The following is a 22,502-nucleotide window of genomic DNA, read 5'->3' as shown; positions in this document are numbered from 1 at the left end:
TCCATGTCTTGAGACATTAGTAAATGTCCCATTTGTCCATCATGTTGAATCTTTCGAGAAATCCTCTTACTGCTGTGCAGACAGTCAACCAGCTCCTCCTGCTTCATTCTCCTCAGGAAGTTCACTGTGATCTTCACAAAAGCCTCTCTGCTGCTCCTCCTCTGCTCTTCATCCTCACCGTCCAACACCTCCTCATCCTCCCTCTGACTCTCTGAGCATTGTGGGTAATCTGGACTCACAACCTTCTGGATCTTCTTCAGCTCCTTCTTCACAAAAGTGACAATGTTCTCCTCCAGCAGCTGGAACAGAAAACTATATGAATGACACAATCAAAGTAAAACCATGGAGCCAAACATCAGATCCATGTTGGACACACTGACAATCCACTGCTCTAAAAAGTGCAGCATGGAGATTATTGTCAACACAATAGATGTCAAAGTAGTTGTTGTCCATGTACAGACCATAAATATGGAGTCCAGGTGTGTTTGATGCTGCTGGGCAGACTGAGCACTGGGAACCTCTGAGCTCTCCTGGTCCACTCTGTGGAGGAATCATGAAGAATTAGCTCACATTATGTTTGCAGCATTTGTGAGTGTTTTATGATTTGTACACAAACAGCAGCTGCTTTTATGTTCTGTGGTGACTGTCCTGATTAAAGCAAACACTACTGTGCTGTGACATTCTCATCATAAGAAATGCTTTTCTTGAAAAGAGAAACATCAACTTTGTCTCTAAAGCCTGTTTCAGCCTGATCATGTTCATATACTGTGTCATTCATGAAGCCTGGAGAAAAAACACAATCACTTCATCCTTCATAGAAGACCAGTTATACAGGACAGCTGTCTGATACATTTTAAACTCAGCTGCAACTCACTTCTTTGCAGCAGAGGGAGGCCGTCCTTTGAAATCATTGAAGAGACCCTTTGACCTGTCACTCTTCATGGACACACAGCTGGGCTCAGGTTCATGTTCAGGTCCAGGTCCAGCAGAGTCTGGTGTGTGCTGCTGCTCTGGCCTTCAACACAACACACACAGAGCTTTGAGTGTGAATAATGATGGTGCAGTGATGTGAGTGCTGAGCTCTGACATGGAGAAGAGTCATGGACAGTTAGAGATCCTCATCTCACCTCTGAGCTTTGGTCTGGATCTCATGGTCCCCACACAGACTGCTTTTAGGGGGAGGGGCTCCCTCCTCTCTGTCCTCACACTGATTCATGATGCTGAATTCACATCCACATCAGCTCACACACACTTTCTACCTTCATCTGGAGAGAAAACACAAATCATTCATCTGCACATCAACAAAAATCATCCTCAGGTTAAGGTTCATGTTACTTTATTTGTACCTGTAGGTGGATTTGTTTTGCAGTCAGATGATCAGATGATGATGTCCTTTTGACACATATACACAGAACACAAAGAAATTTAACAAAAAACCAACACAGCTGACTGTGGAAGTGCTAAAAGTGGAAAAGGCTCCACCAATCAGGAAATCAAAGAGAAAGAAGGGTCAATAAAGAATAACTCTGGTAAAAGGTAAAATAATAAAAATCCATAAATAAGTAAGCATGTGCAATGTATCGCTGCAGCTTGTTCAACTCTGTGACAGCAGCAGGAACAAAGCTGTTTTTATATCACTGGGTTTTACATCTTGGGACAATAAACCTCCGCCCTGAGGGAAGAAGCTGAAAGTGGCAGTGCAAAGGGTGGAGTCATCATTTAAAATGGAGGTAGCTGTCCTCTGTACCTGTCTGCTGTACAGGGACGCTGGGCTTGGCTGGGACTCACCAAGCAGACGATTAGACCACTTAACTACTTGGTCTGAGGACTTCCTCTGTTTTAAAGTTGTCTGACTGAACCATGACACTAAAGAAAATGATCAAATGGATTCTATAAAAGAGAGAGAACATGCTCATTATGGTTCAGTCAATGTGAAAATGTACAAGTTTCCTTAAACAGTGGTTCCATACTAGGTGGTCTGACCTTTAATTACAGTGACTTGGTGCCTGTGGGGTTTCCTCCTGCTCTCACCGTCCTGGAGGAGACTAACAATAACTGAGTCATCAGCACTTTATGATGCTTCTGCTGTCATGTCTGCTCTGACACACCCTTGAGGAGAAACAGTGGAAGAACACCTTTGGTCAGACAATGTACTGTTGACCCTCACTCTCTGTGTCCTGTTGGTTAAAACATCCAGAATCCAACCCACCAGATTATTATTTAAATCAAACTGTTGTAGGAGCCTTTCAATTCAAATGTGAGGTTGGATTGTATTAAAAGCAGAAGAGAAGTCCACAAATAAAAGCCTGGTGTGTGTCCCATTAAAATCCAGATGTTTAAAAAGCATGTTGAGCAGAGTCACTGTAGCATCCTCCACTCCTCTGTGAGGCCTGTATGCAAACTGCAGAGGATCCAGTGCATGTTCAGTTTGCTTCAGGACCTCAGATCTGACCAGTTTCTCTAAAGTTTTCATTCAAATTTAAATCAGGGCGACTGCTCTAAAATCATTCAGTGTTTTGGGACAGCTGGATTTTGGAACCGGGACACCACAGCATCTTTCCAGAGGTTATGGACATGTTAACAATTCAGAACATTAGCCAGCTCTGTGTCCGAGTTCCAACCATCTAAAAAGACACGAGTACTGAGCTCTGTGCTCTGAAGGCCTGCAGTAGTTTTCATACTTGCCCAGGCTGAACCAAGTTTGTTTGCTGCCATCTTGTTTTCCAGTTCTGATTTGTAATCCTGCTTTGACTGATTTGGTAAATCATGGTTTGTTGTTGGGAAATACTTTAACACCCTTACAGGAAATGATCATGTCCCTGCAAAAGACCATGTATGAGCATGTTATTTCTCCCTCTTTACAACAGTTTTATATGTGGGCAGCAAATGCACACAGCTATGATCAGAGGAGCCCAAAGGAGGGAGAGGAAGAGATTTATAGGCCCCCTGTATCGACCCATAGCACAGGTCCAGTGTCTTTTCCCACCTGGTTGGACAGGAGACACACTGGTAAATGTTTTGAAGTGTCTTATTCAGAGTCACGTGGTTAAAATCCTTTTATATCTTTCACAAATGATTCAGAGACGACCATTTCCATTCACTGACACACAGATGGACTGAGATCCACTGATTTTATCTGACAATCTGTTTGTCTGCAGTGTTTCTGTAGAAAATGACTTGATGAAACAAGCTGCAGGTGATTATTCCACACAAAACAACTGAGACTCAGTTCATTTCCCCTCAATATTATTCCAGGGGGCCTTTTAGTTGGGGCCCCTGGCACTTTCCTGCCTTTTCTAATAGTAAAGTCTGAACTATATGAAGCAGCAACAACAAACCAAAACCAAACCAAACAGCAGAGACACAGATAGACATCAATAAAAACAGCAAATATGTCCTGACAGACAGTTTTTCTGTTTGTACTGTGACCAGCCACAGAGATATAATCACCTATCAGAGCTGCTGAGATGCTTTATTGTGAGAGTATTTATGGATTTGGGTCTTTATCATCTAATTCATCAGGTAGAGTTTGTCCTGATAGAACCAGGACGCCTCTGACTCTGTGGATGGAGTGTTAACTGTCTCTCTGAAAATCACATAGAGTCTGAAAAACCCTGTCAGTCCCTCTGAGCTCAGTCCCGTAGAGTTCATCTAATGACAGAGGAAGTCAGAGCTGTTCTCCAGCCGCTGTCCGGCCGAGCTCAGACCGCATTTAGCGGCTCAGACTGCGGGAGAGCAGCGGCTCAGGTCCGCCTCCTCCACAGGCTGATTCAGGCAGGAAAAGCTGCCTTCAGTCAGCAGTAAGTGGAGCCACAGACTAACAAAGGCTCCGTGTTCAGCTACTGACCATCAGCTCACTCTGCTTCTACTCTGACTCCACCGCTTCTACTGCAGATATCCACACAACATGGAGGATAATAACGGTCCTCCTCCTGCATCATCCCGACTTTACAGTGACAAAGAGTCTGCACAACTAAACACCACAACGCGGTATTAAAAAACACACACAATAAAACACTAAAAACTCGACCATCAGATAATTCAGTTAACAACAGGAAGTGTTGACGAGTAAAGCATTAAAAGTGACATTTACCTTCAGACAGTGAAAATCATCTGCGCCACAAACGTCAGTGAAAGTGAAAGTATTTTCAGCAACTGTGGGATGCTGTGATGGGAATACCGCAGGGGCGTAACGAGCTTTTCAAACGTGTGGGGGATGTGTCCAGCTGTGGCACGACTGGGACCCTTTTAAGAGAGCTGGAGCTGCAGCTGAGCCGACTCTTTTTTTTTTTTTTTTTTGCTGCTTAAATAAATTTTTACTATAATAATGTAAAATTATGTGTAAAATGAATTACTAATGTACAAAACATACATTATATCAAAACTTTATAATTTATATGGCTTATTATACTCAACATGGAACAGAGCGCTACAAAAAATAATTTTTAAGTACAAAAACAAATCCCCATCTCCTGGCATCTCTGGCTCTCAGGCAGGAGTCGGCTCAGATCGTTCACTTCACAGATTCTGCTCTAAGAGCCGTTTCATTCGACCAACACATCACTGCTTCCTAACATTCACCTTCTTGAGAGTGCTGTCTCATGTCTCTTGTCTGCTGATGTCAAAGTAGATGAGGACTGCTTCAGTGTCAGACAGAGGAGACACATTGTCATAGTTCCTTCAATTAACCCTTGTGTGGTGTTTATATTTTTGTTACTCAGTCAGTGTGTGTTCCAAACACTACATTACTTTACCACCAACCTTAGAAGATTCACTGGATTGTTTCATACAGTGTATTTGTAATTTAGCCAATAAAATGACAGCATTAGAGTTACACTTAGTCAGTGCTGCTGATGGTTGAAGGCTGGAGATGAAATTTATTTTGTTGAGGCCATACTGGACAGTGTCCAGCAGGAGGTCAGTGCTCTAAATGTATAGACGAGTGTTGGCTTTCACCTGCCTCCTGTCTTTGTGTTGGTCAGAAGCATTTTATCCTAGCTCAGTGGTCACCACACACTGTCCCACTCTGCTGCAGCAGTCTAAAGGGTGTAGCTGATCCAGTCTGACCTTCCCTCTAAATTGCATCTTAGTAAAGAGATGTAGAAAGTTTCAACTCTTTTTAGTATTTAGATACGCTTCTACTCTCTTTAGTGTGTAAGATAAGTTTAACTTTTTGTAGTATTTAGATAAGTTTGAACTCTCAATAGTATTTAATAGCACTTTCTTTAAAACCTTTTAAAAGAGAAAAAAGTATTGCTAAGTCTTTTTCCCAACTCCTTCCTTCAAACTTTCATTTTCTTCTACACTTTCCTAAAAAAAAGTATATATGTTTATTGCATGTTAGTACATAGATGTAGTAGTAAGTTTTGACTTTTTACTCTTTTTACTATTTAGATAAGTTTCTAGTCTGTTTTGTTTGTAAGATACATTTTAACTCTTAATTGTATTTATTAATGCTTAATAAAAAAAGTCATGGGAAGTTTTCACCCTGACTCTTTTTCCAACTCCTTCCTTCAACCTTTTTCTTCTACAGTCAAAAAAAAAAAGGAAAAAACAAGTTAGCCTTACTATGTATATAGGTTTAGTGCATCTTAGTACATAAATCCCAAAGTGTTTAGCAAAGTATTTCAACCATTGAAAACATTTCTAAATTGAATAATTCTGTCGATTGAGACCAAATTGGCATAACTTCCATGACAGAGGTAAAAGGCTTTAGGAGGGTCTACAGACAATATTCCATCCCAACATGTTCTTCTCACAGTTCATATGTCAGTATAATGACAGAAAATACCAATCAAAAGTAAAATGTTATTTTTTTGGATGATTTTTTTAGTTTTTTCTGACCTAATTTTTAGTTTATCTAAAGAATTTTTTGTTTGATAAATTTCCCATTTTCCTTTAAATTAATGTTTAAAATTATAACGTACATTTATTAACTGATGAATAAGTTCAAACGTGCATTAGGAGGTGTGTTGTTGATGGCTTAAAACTGGGACCTGAGTACCAATTTCGTACCATAACATGCAAATGTCCTGGTATGACAGTAAAGTTCCTTGATCCCTTGATCCTTGGTTATGTGAGAGCATGTCACACTGACTCCAGCCACTAGAGGTCAGGAGTGCACAGTTTTAAAGTGCTCTGATTATGTCAGTTTCTGAGTCTCACAGTCTGAATTAATGTGAGTAATTTACAACCCAAACTTTCACATCTCCTGAGCTCTGGAGCCTGAAACCAGTGGAACACACATTCATTTAGCTGTCAGATGAATAAACTATGCAACATGTATGAATAGCCGCCTGGTTAGTTCAGTTGGTAGAGCATGAGACTCAACTTCTCAGGGTCGTGGGTTTGAATCCCACTCCGGGTGGCACCATGGGCTCACCACCCGTGGAGGTGCCATAGGCCTTTGGTGCATTGTGAATTGGGCGGGCTGCCCCTGTGTCCTGGGCCTGGACCCAGATAAGTGATGACATGACATGTATGAATATTACAATGAACATTTCAATATGAAGAGTAGGAAGAATAAGTTTGGATGGAACATTGTCAGAGGGTTTGGGTTAGGGTGGGGTAGACCCTCCTAAAGACCTGTTATATTATAAAGTGTTCAGAGGTGAACATGTTACAACACAACTCAATTCATTCATTCATCAGTAGGAGTAGTAGTAGCTTTAATAATACTTTGGTAGTTGTGTCAGAAACAGCAGTGCTAAATATTAAACAGGATCTACAAAACATATTAATAATCTAAATAAATCATATATTAAATACCTTATAAACCTGCAACAGTTATAAAGAGTTTGGATTTTTAACAGTAGCAGCTGCTGTGTCAGATGTGATCAAATTATTACACCTCATAGGCGGAGAAGTAGTTGGACTTTATGTGTTTAGTTAATTTCATTTGACTAAATCCTTTTATCAGCCAAAATAATGACATTTTTTTTCTAAAATGTAAAATATATTAACAGTTTTACAGAGGTGGCATTTTTTGGCTTCTTTTTCCACATTGAGTCCATATTTTTATCTCTTTTTGTGGTGAACTTGTCATAATGACTGTGTAGAAGAAGCAAAGAGCTGTAAGAAGCTCTGTAGACACTGTTCCATTGAAATCCTTTTTCTGCTGTAGTACACACATCACTGACTTCAGAAGATGTGAAAAGTATTATCTAAATAAAGAGCTTCAGCAGAGTCTAGTGGAAATATTCACTTCTGTTTTTTCATCCATCACTGTGCTCACTTTTTCTCTGAAGTTTCCACAGACAGTTGAACCTGTTCAGCTCGTTGGAGTCTTATCTTCACCTAAACAGGGAGACTCAACTATTCTGAGCATCTGAACCTCGTAGACGGTCGGTCAGATTATCTATCACACACTCAGAGGAAAGATCCAGTGAAGCTGTTTAATTCTCTCTTGTCTCTCTTCTCAGATACACCATCACACACCAGCCTGATTCAGCATCACATGGATGTGGGGGATGCTCAGTATATTAACCACGTTCCTACTGGCTGCTGGTAGGAAAGCTTCAACAGATGAAAGAGTAGAGAGACTTCATGTCAGAACATGGGATAGCTGAACCAGTGCTCTGCTGCGTCTGTCCATATTATTATATTTAGATTTATAGATAGATAGACGTCAGCTGGCTGCAGTGTCATGTACTGTTTTGGTTTCCAGGTACAGTAAGGTCACATTTCCTGATGCTGCAACTGGTCAGAAACCCTGATGAACCTCATTCCACTGAGCTTCTCTTGATCTTTGATTGACTTTTTGGTGTTAATCAGTCTTTAAAGAAGGTGAGAGGAAGATTAAGTTACCTTCAGGTATTTGTTTTCATTTCCAGGTACAGAAAGGTCCCATTTTCTTCTTTTGTATCTTGAACAGGTGAGGAATCCCCTGAAGATGAGTTCATGCAGCTCCCACGCTGTCTGTGAGAAGCAGTGTTGGAGTTGGCCTGAGGAAGCACTCGCTCAGCTCTCAGACTGCTTCTCACAGACAGAGTGGGAGCTCTTCAAACACGAGGACCTGGCTGAACACACAGAAGCTGTACTGAACTACATCAGGTTCTCTGTGGAACATGTGACAACAAAAAGACTCATCCGGGACTTCTCCAATCAGAAAGCCTGGATGAACAGCCACATCCGGTCACTCCTCAGAGTCCCTGACTCCGCCTTCAGGTCAGGTGATAGGGCATGGTACAGCGCTGCTAGAGCTGACCTGAAGAGGGGGATTGATGCACCACACCTTACTCTTTTACTCTTCATTCTCTAAGTCTTTTTCTTCCAAGTATTCAAGTCTTCTGCTGAGAAGAAATTCACAAAGTCAATCAAATACAGGAGATCAGAGAAGCTGAATCCAGAAAGCTTTATTCCTCAAAAACAGAGTTCAGAAGAGTGAGTTTCTCCTGCAGAAAAAACTGATGTTTACCATCTGTGCATCACTTATTATATTGTAAATTGTAGGTCTGTTTCAGACCAAGGGGCATGTCTGGCCTTGCCCCTTTTTCCATTTCATTCAGAGTGTAATAGTATCTGTGACTTTACTGTAAACATTACATATAAACATTACGGCACATAACTTCATGCGCCACTCAAAAAAGCCTTTGTTGCTTTGAATATCATAGAAGGAAGGAACAAATACTGTATGTTGCTTATATGCAAAAGAGGGAGTTAAACTTACATATCATTTTTGGAGTATGGGTCTTTCAAAGATGGGAAAAGTGAAACAATCCCAAGGGCATGGAACTCTATTGTTGCTTTACTAACAGCTCTCCTGCAAGCAGGATTTTTTTTATGTACATATTTTTTTTTATAAAAGGATATAGGATTAAGTTGAAGCCTCTTACCCTTCTTTTCCATGCATGTGAGCAACAATAATATTAACCAGTAACCGTGTGGTGGAATATTTCATACTCTTTAATCACAGTCATCTCTGCTGGTTTTGAAGTAAGAATCTGCTCCACATTCTAAAAAAGAAAACATTATAAACATATTTACAACTACACTTAGATCTATGTTGTAAGCAAATACATTTATCTAATACCTGTACATATTACTAGAATTATGTCTAATAAATAATGATTAAAATCTAGTTGTATATAAGTTGGAAAACAATTACATATTCTGCAAGCACACTGTCCATCAAAGGCTGGCATCCAGAATCACTTGTGTCACTGCTTAAAGTGCTTGAGACTGACAGTGTATCTGTCAGACTTGGAGAGGAGGAGCCTTCACACCCTTGCTGCAGGACACTTAGATCTGAAGACCACACACACACACACAAGTATAAGGCAAATAAAATCTAAAGTCCAGCACATTAAAACTATATCACAGACCTGGCTGGATATTACCTGTCTCAAGACAAAACATTACCATTACCTATAACTCTGCTTACCACAAGTAGTGAGGGTCACATATTCTGTCAGGTCTGAACGATCAGCCAGGTTCATAGATGCTTCAGTAGATGGGAGGTCTGAAATGCAGACAACACATACAGCTTAATATGAACTGATTAAATACTGTACTTTGGAATTCTTATCATCCACTTCTCACAATCACATATTTTTGTCTGTGTCAAGATACAAATCTCTCAAAATATAAGTGCAGCAAAATATGAATTTTTAAATGTCCTACCATCATCACTGTAGATGAAAAAACACAGATCTTTGAAACATCCTCATCCACCTCTGCTCCCTGTTGATCTGTGACTTTCAGTGTTGTAGTCTCTGGGATAAGAAACTTCTGCTGGACTATACCATAACAACTCCACGTTACAAAATGTTTACATCTTTATTAATTTAATACTAAACATCTGACTGGCCTGCACTGAGAAAATCTGAGAAGCAAGCCTCTTCCAGTTTAATGTACTTCTTCTTCCCTCCATGTTGTACTTTGATCAACATGTTGGTTTGACATAAAGGAAGAAAATGTCATATGTCTGAGAATAACATGTTCAAGTTAAAGTTTATCCCAACTACACACTGTTAAAATACACGTTTCTCACCGCTGTTCAAAACAGCAAGACTACAGTTTATAAGCTCAACTGTTAGCATGCTAGCCAAAACTGACTTTTCAGCTGCGTCCGCGTCGTTGAGCCGGAAATTATTCTCTTAAAACACCGACATGCGGTTGCATTGTTGGATGGTTATTTCCAAAACAGTATTAATTACCTTCAAGATGCGCGTCGTCATTAATTTGTGAAGCTTATCAAACAGTTTGTCATTACCGTCATACAGACACATCACACGCCACAGACAGTATGGCCGACATTAACGTTTGAGTGAAAGCTAACAGCTCCACAATGGCAGCTAAGGACAGTTAGCTAACTAATGCTGCGGGAGCTACTTGCTCTAAATAATGGAGTAAAAGCAATGGGGTTACGTTCAACATCAAGTTCGCAGTCATTAGCGGTACTATGTAAGTAGATAAAGTGAGAACAATGACAAAATATCACACATTTAAAGTACTTTCTGATAAAAATCATGCTCTTACCAGCCTTGTGACGACGTTCCTTGTGCTGCTCATGCCGCGATAAAATGCATCGTGAACTCCAGGGACAGAGTTAAAACCAGATCCTGAACACCAGGGAATAAAGTCCAAAATTCAACTCGGCCTGGGTGTACACGTTAACACAAACTGTAGTCAGAGTTATAAAATAAACTCCAGAAATGTAACTCTTTCACACTTTTTTTTTTTTTGCCCGACTCCAGATTTTAGTACTTTGTGAATTTGCTGTGTGTTAGTACATGTAGTTGTGTACAGTTCAGCTGCTGCTGTCCTTGGTGCTGAATTCACCAACCCAGCTGAATGGTCCTGAGTGCTTATTGTTGTAATTCATTTGGTATTTTTGAGAAAGTTCAATATCATTAGTATGGGTTATGTTTTGGTTAATGTTAGGCTTTCAGTTATGATGGTTAAGGTTAGGTTAGGTTAAGGGGCAAGGGAATGCATTATGGCAACATGTGTCCTCACAACTATAGTAAGAAAATAGAGAGAGAGTGTGTGTGTGTGTGTGTGTGTGTGTGTGTGTGTGTTTGTCCTTTGATGCCTTTGATGTATCAACATTCTACAGCCTGATGTCACAGGCTGCAGTAAGTGGACACACAGCCAGAGACAAGTTCAGAAGTCAAACAGGAGCAGAAACAGTTGGACTGGACAGGACTTGCTCATGATTTAGGAAGAAAGAAGCCCTCAGATATTTCTGCACAATTATTGACAAGGAAGGGAGGAGCTACTGCTGTTACAAGGACAAGAGGAAACCACAGGAAAGTCCAGATCAGCTCCAAGGTTTTCAGTAAGTCAAAACCTTTTTTAGTTGATGTCAGTGTTTCAGTTCAGTGGGATGTTTGTTAAATTAGCATGATGTCTAATCACACAAGAACTTCAGCCCAAAGGTTTCAGTACATGTTCAGTTTATTTATGCTGATTGTATCTGTGAGATTTTCCTATTGTCAACTTAGGTTTCCATTTTTTTTGCTTCAAAGCATTATGGTTTGTGTTAAAGGAAAGGTGCCTATTTTTTTTCAAGTTTGTCTTTTAAACTTCAAATGTTCAAAAACATTCACACGCTTTAATGTAAATTGTGTTGTTGCTTTGGATCCTCCTAAATGATGGAGCATAAAATCCACAGTCCATGTCCTGTGTAAAAGGAACTTCAAAGTTCAAAAGAAGCAAACATGAGGCTTCAACAGTCTGACTTATATAGTTGAAACAGGCGTCCTCCAAGTCTTTTTTATCATTTATGTTGAAGATCAACCACCAGTGCTTTGCATGTGGAACAGTAGTTTGCCTGCAGCCACAGATCCAGACTCTGCAGCTCTGGAGGTGGAAGTAACTGCAGAGACGAGAAAGCACAACACCATGGGAGAGAGAAGAAGCCAAGTTAGTAACATACATTAATGGGATATGAATGTGTACAGATGGAGAGGGAGAGGAGGAGAGAGGAAATCAGTGCATCATGTGAAGTCTTCCAGCAGTGTAGACCTATAGCAGCATAACTAGTGGCTCATTCAGGAAAGCCTTACTCAGCTCTGACTATAAGGTTCATCAAAAGGGAAAGTTTTATCTGAGGGCTCTGCCTCCCATTCTCTCTATTGGAGACTTTAGGTACCACAAGTAAACCTGCATTCTGGGAACACAATGTTCCAGGGTAGTAGGGGATGGCTGCACTGCTGCTGTGACCCGGCTTGGTAACACAGCCGGCCATTGCCAACTCTTAACATTCTCCTCTCCTTAGCTGTGTCTTCAGTAGCTAAACTTGTGTATCTATGCTGAAGATTAGAGAGAAAGCTCTGTTCTAAAACGTCTCTCTGTTTTCAGCTCTCAGGACTTTTGCAGCTTCTACCTCAGTCTCTACAGTTTGGAGTTTAGTCTCACTCCTGTGCTCTTGTTTGTATTTTGGGATATCAGCCTTATGTCACTGTTTACTGATCAATTACAGCCATATCAGAGCTGTGTTATGTTACTGATAATGCAAACCAAACTTTTCCTGCTTAACTGGGAAAAAGTTGTAGGAATATTGATTGTAGTTATCAGTGAGTTGGCAGTGCTTTAGTAGAAGCACAGATCAACAACTTCATTTGCTTTTGTTAATTAGCTTTTTTTATAGTTTAGTCAGTATGGTATAGTTTGTGCTGCGTGCTTCACTTGTCTCCTACACAGACACAGCCTCTAAAACACTCTACTAATATCATTTCTTCAGTCTCTCACAAGGTGAGATAATGTCTCATTCATCGGGCAGGATGTGAACACACTGCTGTCATTTAAAGGATTACAGTAACCTGAGACTCTTGGCTGTAACTTCTTTTCAAACACTTTCCTGCTGAATGTCAACCCATTCAGCCTTAGAGACAGATATCAGTCTCAGCACGGAGCGTCATCACTTCCCTTTGTTGACTTTCTGTGGACAAGCAGCATCAGATTTGAGAGATGGGATGTGGCTCCTGCTGCAGGAGGTGAGACTGATAAGAAGCAATCAAATACAGCAGCAGCTGCTCTGTAACTGTAAACCTGTAAATACAGAAGAATGAGTTGGACTGGAGTCCAGTCAGATCACAGAGCAGTGGAGGGAGACAGCAGCAGGACCACCACTGTAGGCAAATATTTCCTCCAGAGAAAGGCCTGTTCACACGGAAACGATCTTGAGCCTTTAAAATGAACATGCACATACAGACACATGAAGAGTTGTTAGAGACAGAGGACAGATAGATGGAGACAAAGACAAAACAGATAAGAGGAAAATAAATGAGACAGACACTCATCAGCTCAATGACAATGATGCTGTTTTCCACAAACACAGTGTTGTATCATGTTGTTAGTGCAGTGTGTTGCTCAGCATGTGGATATTGTAGAGTCACAATGTTTCTACTTGAACAGCATGAAACCTGAAGTCAGTTCAACAAACACCAAGTGTGTGTTTTGTCCACTCCGTCCAAACTGACTTCCTGATCATGTAGTTTAACGTCTGTTGGAAGAAGAAATTCAGAGAGATGATAAGTGCAGTTATAGGAGCCTGTGGTTTGGCTGCAGCTCATGTGATTGTGTTTTAACTGAAGATATTATCAGAAAATGTTTAACAGCAGAAGCTGTGAAAGAAGTCTCTTATCAAGCTCACACTGTAAAGTGGATTAAAACACTCACAACATTAATCCTGATGAATATTCTACATTTAAAAGTCACTTTTTGCCTTCAGTTGTTTGATGGCAAATCTGTGTTTGACAAAATCCTTTCAGCAATGTTTTTCCTCAGCTGAGAGATTGGAGGTGTGGACAGGAACTTGTTTGTGTCTCTTGATGAAAACACACATTTGATGTGTGGAATGAAGGTTTTCCTCCAACAGAATGGATTTATTGTAGTGGACAAAGAGGAGGGTCAGTTCAGTTCTCTGTCACAGTTCAGCAGGTTTAACAGCTCCCTCCTTTCTGTCACCTCTCAGCTGGAAGAGTCTCTGTTTGTCTGCTGGAGAAAGCAGTGCAGTGGATTAGACTGTGCTGTGCAGCAGAGTGTGTTTCTGTGACACACTGTTGTAGTAAAGACTGAGTTCTTTGGAAAAAGGCAGATATCGATGTCTATGGCTCTTGTTTTCATTGTCACACTGAAATATTTCTTCAGGATGTTGTAATCTCTGGTTATTAGTCAGTCACTTAGTTTTATAGCCAGTTTATCATTCTTCAGTTTAATCAACACTGAGCTTTATCCACCTGCACACATCAAACATTATCATTAACAGGAGTATTAACACTACTGTGAACTGACAACATGGTGTGGAGAGAAGAAGTGGTGTTAATACACTGCAGGCTGAGGGTGTGGCTGATGAGGTGATTGCAGACAGGTGAGCAGGAGCTCTGGAGGGAAACCCAAAGTAAGTCAACCACACCCAGACCTATACACACACAGACAAGAACACAGACAAACAGGGGACAAACAAGAAACACTAGGGAGGTTCTCCCAGAAACACGAGGAAGGAGGGAGAGACTGTCGTTTCCTAACATGACTTTGTACCACGCTCTCCACTAAAAGATGGAGAAGAGAGAAGTTTCTGTGCTGTATTTTTTCATCCTATTGTTAAATTACAAAAGCAAATAAATGTCATAGATAATTAACCAAATGTGAATCAGGCCCATTTTCACTCTATACTGACTGATTAACAAAATGCTGATTTTATCTATTTAAAATTAAATCTACAACAGTGAAGTCTGAAAAAACTGAAGGGGTCTGAATACTTCCTGTAGCCACTGTATGTCACTCGCCCTAAGAGCAGTGTTTCATCTGCTGCTTCCTCTTCACATCCCACTGGCTGAAGCTCACAGCTGTTTAATGTCAGTGTAACTGAATCACTTCATTTAACAAGTGGAGAGTTTGTCAGGCAGCTACACTGAACCAGACATAAAGTCTAGTTTACTGAGTCCTGTTCATGGCCAGAAATCTGATTTCCAGCTTCATGACAAATCTGTGTCACCTAGAGATATCACAAGTCTTATAATCCCCCACTGAGTCCATGAGATATCAGTATAATGTGAATTTAGGTGAAGCACACACAAACACACACACACACACACACACACACATTTTGAGTCACAGAACAAATTTCTAAGTATGTGTGATGTGTTTCTTTGATGAATTACCATAGAAATAACTGCCACTGCTTATCAAGCTTTATTTAAGAGGCCAGAACAGAGAGAGAAGGAGTGTGTGAGAGAGAACAACTCGCTTACTTTGGAAAGTGTCACTAAAATCTACAGTTTCTTATTTAAATGGATTAATACTTTTCTTCTTCTTTTTTTCTGTTAAAGGTTTATGTCATTGTGTAGCTGTTGATTTAAAGTGCAGGTGTTTCATCTGCTTGGAAATTAAATTAAATTCCCTTTGATTCAATGTTGTACAACATAACATTGAATGAAAGGGAATTTATTTTCTTTTGACACTCGCAAACAGAAAAAAGTCCCTTTAATGACAAAGTTAAACAGATCTCAATAATGTGATCTGAATTCATTAATAATGTAAAACAGAAAACTCTCAGGACACATCTAAATCATCAGTGGTGAAGCCAGTTGGTTTGAAAAGTCACATAATTAGATAAATGGAGATCACCTGTGTGCAGCCAAGGGCTTTCAGGTGATTGTAGTATAAATACACCTGCATCTGGAGGATCCAGCTTTTGGTGAGTGAGCAGAGAAACTCTCCACCATGAAGACAGAACAACACTGAGTGTCTCTGAGAAAATGGGATTGAAAAGCAGAAATCAGTGGCTGGATACAAGAGAATTTCCAAGTCACTGAACTTCCCTTGAAGAACAGTTAACCCAATCACTATGAAATGGAAGGAGTTTGACATGGTGAATGATGTCTGTCTGGAGCAGGCTGTTCTAAAAAACTGACATGTCAGAGAAGAAAACACGAGCAGCTCCAAACAGTTTCACACCATGTTTGTACTTTCACACTCTGATATTAGCTTTGGTTTTTCTCTCTCTGTCTCGTTCTTTTAACAACCTCCTAATAATAATAATAGAAGACCATGTTTGTTATTTGGCATGGCTGATTGTAACCCTACATAATCTTCACTTATATTTTGCATTGAGAAACATTGAAACGGTGCTGGTACATTCATGAGATGTGCTCTACAAATACAGACTGATGGAATTTTCACATGGTACTGGTGCAAATACAGATTATATCATGGTATGTTTTGGGCTTCGTTGGTAGAGAGGTTTACTGTATGTGTACGTGGGTAAAGAGGGTGTGCTTGAAGAACAGGTCAGTGGGTTTGCTTGTGTAACTGTTTATGAGTTTTTATTAAGAAATTACAGTTTTTAGACTCAATCAGTTTCTTCTTTTACAAACCATTTCCCCAGCCTTGGAAAAAACCCGTTCTCACAGCACAGATGAGGCTGGGGTGCACAGAAAATGCTTAGCTACTTGATAAAGATTTGGGTACACAGTTTTGTGGGTGGCCCAGTATGTGAAGGGATCCTCAGTTCTTTCCAGGAGAGGATCAGCTAGGTACCGGTTCACTTTCACCATTGCGTTAGCTGTGGCACTTTGCATTTGCCTGGTTCTGTTAGCATCCTGATCCAAGAGTCTCCACAAGTCAACTCCTAAAAAATATTGAAGATCATCATCACCAGAAATGTCATTAGTCATTTCTTATTCATAATCAAAAAAAGAAGAAATACCTGTGGAGGCTGCTGCTGGGCGTTGTGTATGTTTATAACTTTTGTGCATTCTGATATCAGACGCTCTTTGACACCAGCTGCCACTCTTGGACTGGTGAATCCAAATGTTTTGAAGCGTGGATCCAACAGTGTAGCGACTGCCAGTGAACTCTCTTTTTCCTTATCATGCAATCTCCCTCCCAAGCATCTGATAAGGTTATGTGCCAGGTGTTGTGCCACGGGGGTGGTGAGTTGTGGATGGAGTTGTTCTGTTGTATGTCGCAACACACAGTAGAGGGGGATGACCTTTGATGCGGATACTCACTTCTCTTCTGACAGCTCCACAGTCGCCACCTGGAATGCAGCCAGCAGCTGAAACAACAGGAATGTAGATATTGCCTAAATGCACAACCTTGATCTCAATGTTCAGTTTCAGTTGCAACGACTGTGCAATAAACTACATAGACAGTCTGCATTCAGTGATGAGTTTTTTTTTTTTTTTTCTCCGGTTTTCTAATGCATACCCTGATGCATTCTCCTGTGTTTTCAAATTGCTGGTTGCTCAGAGGAGTCAGGTCTGTGTTGAGTGATGCTAAAGTTGCTGCCACTGAATCTCTTTCCTCATAGAGGCGTCGAAACATGTCCAGGGTGCTGTTCCAGCGTGTGTCCACCTCCAGTTTAAGTGCCTTTGCTTTGCGGCCGCAGTTGCTGCTGCATTTGGCTCAGTCTCTCTTTTGCAGTTCTGCTTGTCCTAAAATAAGTCACTTCATCAAGGCCAGCAGCTGCTTCAATGGAATTCTTGATGACTAGATTTAGGCAGTGTGCAATGCATTTGTGTTGCCTCAAGTTCAAAGTGCTGGCTGCAGCATTCAAATTGCTTGCAGAATCAGTCACAGTGCATCGAACCCTGTTTGCTAGGCCCCGCTCTGCCATCAGTGATGTAATTTCAGCAGCAGTGTGGGCTGCTGTGTGGGTTTTCGGAAATGGCTTGGCCCCCATAAGAAGAGTGGACAGCTGGTCATTTTGATTGATAAAATGGCAGGTGACAGCTAGATATGCGTCCATGTTGATGGAGGTCCACATATCTGATGTGAGGCTCACAGTCTCAACACCCTGGATCTCAGCTTTGGCCTCCTCCTTTTCCTCCTCATACTTGGCAACTACCATGTCCTTCAGAGCCTTCCTTGTTGGTAGAGTGTATGTGGGGTCCTGCTTTGCCACAAACTCTTTGAAACCGACATCTTCCAAAACAGAGAATGGTAACACTTTAAAATAACTATCATTTATAAGACATTTATAAGCTATTAGTAGATATTGAACTAATCATGAATAAACCATTTATATATGCTGCGCCCCTGTAAAAGGGGGAATAAGAGGAACGACACAGAAGCGATGTAGTTTCTATCGTATTGTAATGAATTTTCCACAAACATCTTTTTAACATGTTTACAGAAGTGTAACCCCTTAACAACCACACTTAATTTCAAACAGAAAAACACCAACATATAATGCGGGCATCAGGTGCTGCCGCGATTGTGTCATGGTCCGCGCTAACACTGCTAGCAAACAGGCTAATACAACAATAATTTACATTTAGCCGATAAAATATACATAAAACGTTACACAGTCGTACACATTACTGCCTACCTATTCCTCATAGCGTATGTACATCCTTATACATGCTAAAAGCTACACTCTTACCTGTAAAAGGGGAGAATAATAGGAATGACACAGAAGAGATGTAGCTTCTATCGAGTTCCGTATTGTAATGAGCGCGAGCTGCGCGCCCCCCTCTACTGGCCGAGCGAGACTCTAACAATCGAACACAGAGCAATGGATTACAATAATCCCGATCTGCAAATCAAAGTATATTTTTAACTCTTTACAAGCCTATTTTTAATAACAATGAATTAACAAAATTTTAACAGGAAATTAAAATGAAATAGGTTTGTTATCATCATGAATTGACATATTTTCTATCACAGATGGAGATGAATTAAAGCGTTTTTATCATCATTGCATTCATAACAGATTTCTAGCCATTGCTTTCATACCATTCTTATGACCATTACAGATGCAGCTCCTAAACCTTCAGCAGAAGAACCAGATCCCAGCTGAGGTCACTGCTGAAGAAATGATCAAGCTCATTTTGGAGGAGAGCAAATGTTGGCTGAGAGAGCGCTGAGTTACTGAGACTCAGACAGTCCACCACTACACCTTTAACTCTGCTCATGTCACACCGATCTGTCTGTAGTGAAATAAAGTGCAAGAGTAAAGATAAAGCTTCTGTTGTGTTTCTGTTTGACCACTTTGGGAGTTTGAACTGGAAGATTTTGATGAGGAGGTTTCCAAACCTCTTCTGATGCTGGTGAGACTAAAATTCCAATAACACTTCAAATAGTTTGGAGTGAATTGTTACATTAGGTTGATTTTAATGTCTAAACATGTAAAAACTGCTCTTCATATCGAATGCCTTGATTCAGGTGTGGACAGTGAACGTCAGCAATAAAATGAGGGACGCTGAGGTTGAAGCTTGAATGCTCCTCACGTCCCCAGAGGCCTTAGCTCCTAATTTTCAGTGAGTCACATTTGACACGCGTTCTTTATTAACAGTTGATCTACAGTGGTTTTAATATCTCTGATATATTCTGAAGGGTTGTTGTAAATTTTCTCCAGCATTCTGTTCTACGTTCTGTTCTACAACATTCTGTTCTGTGTTCTCTTCTACAGCATTCTGTTCTGCGTTCTGTTCTGCAGTATTTCGTTCTACGTTCTACAGTATTCTGTTCTGTGTTCTATTCTACAGTATTCTGTTCTACGTTTGGTTCTACAGTATTCTGTTCTATTCTACAGTATTCTGTTCTACGTTCTATTCTACAGAATTCTGTTCTACGTTCTATTCTGCAGCATTCTGTTCTGTATTCTACAGAATTCTGTTTTACGTTCTATTCTGCAGCATTCTGTTCTGCGTTCTGTTCTGCAGTATTTCGTTCTACGTTCTACAGTATTCTGTTCTGTGTTCTATTCTACAGTATTCTGTTCTAGTGATGGGACGATGATACCTCAAGGAGTGTATTGACACACTAAACAAACTGTGTCGGCACTGTATTGATACTGTGTTGGTCACCCAATAGTGACCCCTGCAGTAGTTATAAAATCATTGCAGGTAAAGAAATTCCTTGTTCGTGTAAATGCTAAAACTGAGTTGGTATGTAAAATATAGCAAATTAGAGTAAAAATTCAGAGTTACAATTTTTTAACTTATGTGCACATTTGTCAACTTAACTGTTAAATCATATGAAATAAAAGACAAAAAAGTGATTAGTTCATGAATTTTTATTGAGAAACAAAAGTTTTTGGAGTGTCTTTGCTCCAAGGCGATTTCTCCTCTTACACACCAGCTCCCCAGCCTTGGAAAATACTCTTTCGCATGGTACAGACGATGATGGTGAGCAGAGAGTTTTAAGTGCAAGTTGATGAAGATGTGGGTATATTTTCTGGTTCCATTTCCAATATTGCAAAGGATCTTGGTTTCTGGGTGTGTTTGTTTCTGCCAGGTAGCGTTGGACTTCAATAATGGAGTCAGCTGTTGCGTTCCTCGTCTTCTGGGTCTCTGCAACCTCCATATCTAAAGTTTTCCAGAGATTGTGCCCTAAAAAAATAGTTATTCATTACTTTATTATCACATGATATATCATATCATATAAGTGCCACAGAAATGTATTTTCATACCTGAACTGGGTTCTGACCCATGTGAAGAGCTAGGCTCTTCTTCTCTTGGGTCAGGCTCTTGGCTCCTCATTTCTTCTGCACATTCTGACTGCAGTCTCTTCACCGCTTCACTTGCCTTTTGCTGACTAACAAATCCATTCTTTTTAAATCTGGGATCTAACAGAGTTGCCAGAGTCATCACACTGAGAGATTCCATGCCGCAAATAGCGTCAGTTAGCCGCTTCCTCAGGTTTTCAGCCAGTTGCTGAGCAGCTGTTTTTGTCACTGTTGTGGCCTGACGTTGAAGCTCAATGTGGAGCATTCTCATCATGGGAATGACCTTAGACCCAGAGACCCTTTTTTCCTCAGACAGTTCTCTTGTAGCTTGGTCAAAAGGAGCAAGAACCCTGAGCATCTCTTCAATGATCTGACATTCTTCTGGAGTCAGTGGAGTGATGTCAGGTTTTAATGAGGCCAGTGACACCCAGACTGCCTCCTTCTGCTCAGTCATTCTTTCAAACATTTGGTAGGTACTGTTCCATCGTGTTGGCACCTCGTTTATTAATTTATGGCCCGGTGTTCCCAGCTGTTGCTGTATTTGAGTGAGCTTCTCTTTAGCAGTCACGCTCGATCGAAAGTATGTCACAATGTGTCGTGTTTTGTTGCGTATTTCAGTTATTGTTGGGATTTGATCACATGATTTTCTCACAATTAAATTCAGGGAATGGGCTATACAAATGGTATGCCGTATTTGCAGCATTCGAGCACATGCAGTCATGTTTGCTGCTGCATCAGTGACAAGACACCTGACCTTTCCTGCTATGCCCCACTCCTCCATGAGGCTCCTTTTAACCGTGGCAATGTTTTCTGCAGTGTGTTTCTGAGGAAAATGCTGCACTGCCAAGACTGATGAATGGAGTTCATGGCTTTCTTTGTCCACATAGTGGCCAGTAACAGCTAGATATGCCTCCATATTCATAGACGTCCACATATCAGCTGTTAAAGTAACAGCAACGGCACTCTGGAGGTCCTTTTTGGTTTTTTCCTTTTCCTCCTCATATCTCTGGCTCACCAAGTCCTTGATGGTCTGAAAATAACCATACAAATACTGTTACACCAATAAAATATAGTTATATAGTTAGTACAAACATATAATAAAAATTCTTAAACATACCTTCCTGCTTGGTAGAGCATACGAGGGTAGAATAAGCTTCAGGAGCTCCCTGAATCCCTCATTTTCAACAAAGCTGAGTGGCTGACAGTCTTTGATGATCATATTGACCACTGCCTCATCCACTGCTTGCTTGTTAGGAACTGCAAGCCAAAAGGAACTATTTTGTCAAAAGCTTAATAAAAGGACTGTAATTTTTACAAACAATATCAAATAGACATAAGACGATGTGGTGGTGTAGTGGTTAGCACTGTCGCCTCACAGCAAGAGGGTTGGAGGTTTGATACCAGGCCTGGAGCCTGTCTGTTTGCATGCATGTTTTTTTTAGCACAATTTTTAGAGAGACTTTCAACATACCTGGGGTACTCTCACGAGTATCTGCCAATTCTTCATTGCCGAGCTCTATAATGCCTCAGCATTGATGAAGTGCTCTTATTGATATAAGATAGCTCTGTAGAGCAGAGCCGACACTTCACCTACAATAACATAAAAAGTTAATTTATCTGAAAACAATTCAAACCTCTTACCAGAACATTGCATTCACTTGTTAAAAAAATAGACACCCTCTCATGATTACGAGATCAGGATCTCATAATTACATGATAACATGAATAAAGCAACTCTAAGGCTCTTTAACTGACTATCATATGTATCACAGGTCATTCACTTGATAAACTGATAAAGTGAGTGCAATGCGCCACCGTAAAAAATAGTATATAAAGGAGAAAAAGATTTACCTTGTTTGGCGTCACGAGATCAAAATTATTCCACACCGGGGAAAACTTCCTAGAACGATCCATGATCAAGCAAAACTCCATCCGACAAACCCACGACATGTTGATACAGTTTGTTTCCTGATAAACACACTTTGGCGCGGCACATCCAAACGATACAGTTCCTGTATCGGTCACGTGATTCTTTCTTAAAGCAATACACGCACCGATACGAGGTTTCCCTCTTGAGCTCTCGGCACAGTGCTGATGC

At 40.5% G+C, this 22,502-nt stretch overlaps 1 protein-coding gene and 1 long non-coding RNA gene across 2 annotated transcripts; both read right to left on the bottom strand.

The window, feature by feature from the left end:
* Positions 1-477: 477 nt before the first annotated feature.
* LOC121195374 lies at positions 478-1,159 on the bottom strand. The gene is made up of 3 exons (XR_005895469.1): positions 1,128-1,159; positions 875-1,015; positions 478-540 (listed from the first exon to the last, which is right to left on the bottom strand). It is a non-coding gene; the product is annotated as an uncharacterized LOC121195374 (long non-coding RNA).
* Positions 1,160-19,738: 18,579 nt separating this feature from the next.
* On the bottom strand, positions 19,739-21,904 carry LOC121195357 (zinc finger BED domain-containing protein 4-like). The gene is made up of 4 exons (XM_041058784.1): positions 21,876-21,904; positions 21,522-21,661; positions 20,369-21,434; positions 19,739-20,288 (listed from the first exon to the last, which is right to left on the bottom strand). The coding sequence occupies exons 2-4, from the start codon at positions 21,621-21,623 to the stop codon at positions 19,963-19,965; spliced, it is 1,494 nt and encodes a 497-aa protein (XP_040914718.1). The 5' UTR covers positions 21,624-21,661; positions 21,876-21,904; the 3' UTR covers positions 19,739-19,962.
* Positions 21,905-22,502: the final 598 nt, after the last annotated feature.

This window comes from Toxotes jaculatrix, chromosome 16 (genome assembly GCF_017976425.1).
Source record: "Toxotes jaculatrix isolate fToxJac2 chromosome 16, fToxJac2.pri, whole genome shotgun sequence".
Classification (NCBI taxonomy): Eukaryota; Metazoa; Chordata; class Actinopteri; family Toxotidae; genus Toxotes; species Toxotes jaculatrix.
The sequence above is the reverse complement of the archived record's forward strand: the minus strand, read 5'-3'. Positions and strand labels throughout refer to the sequence as shown.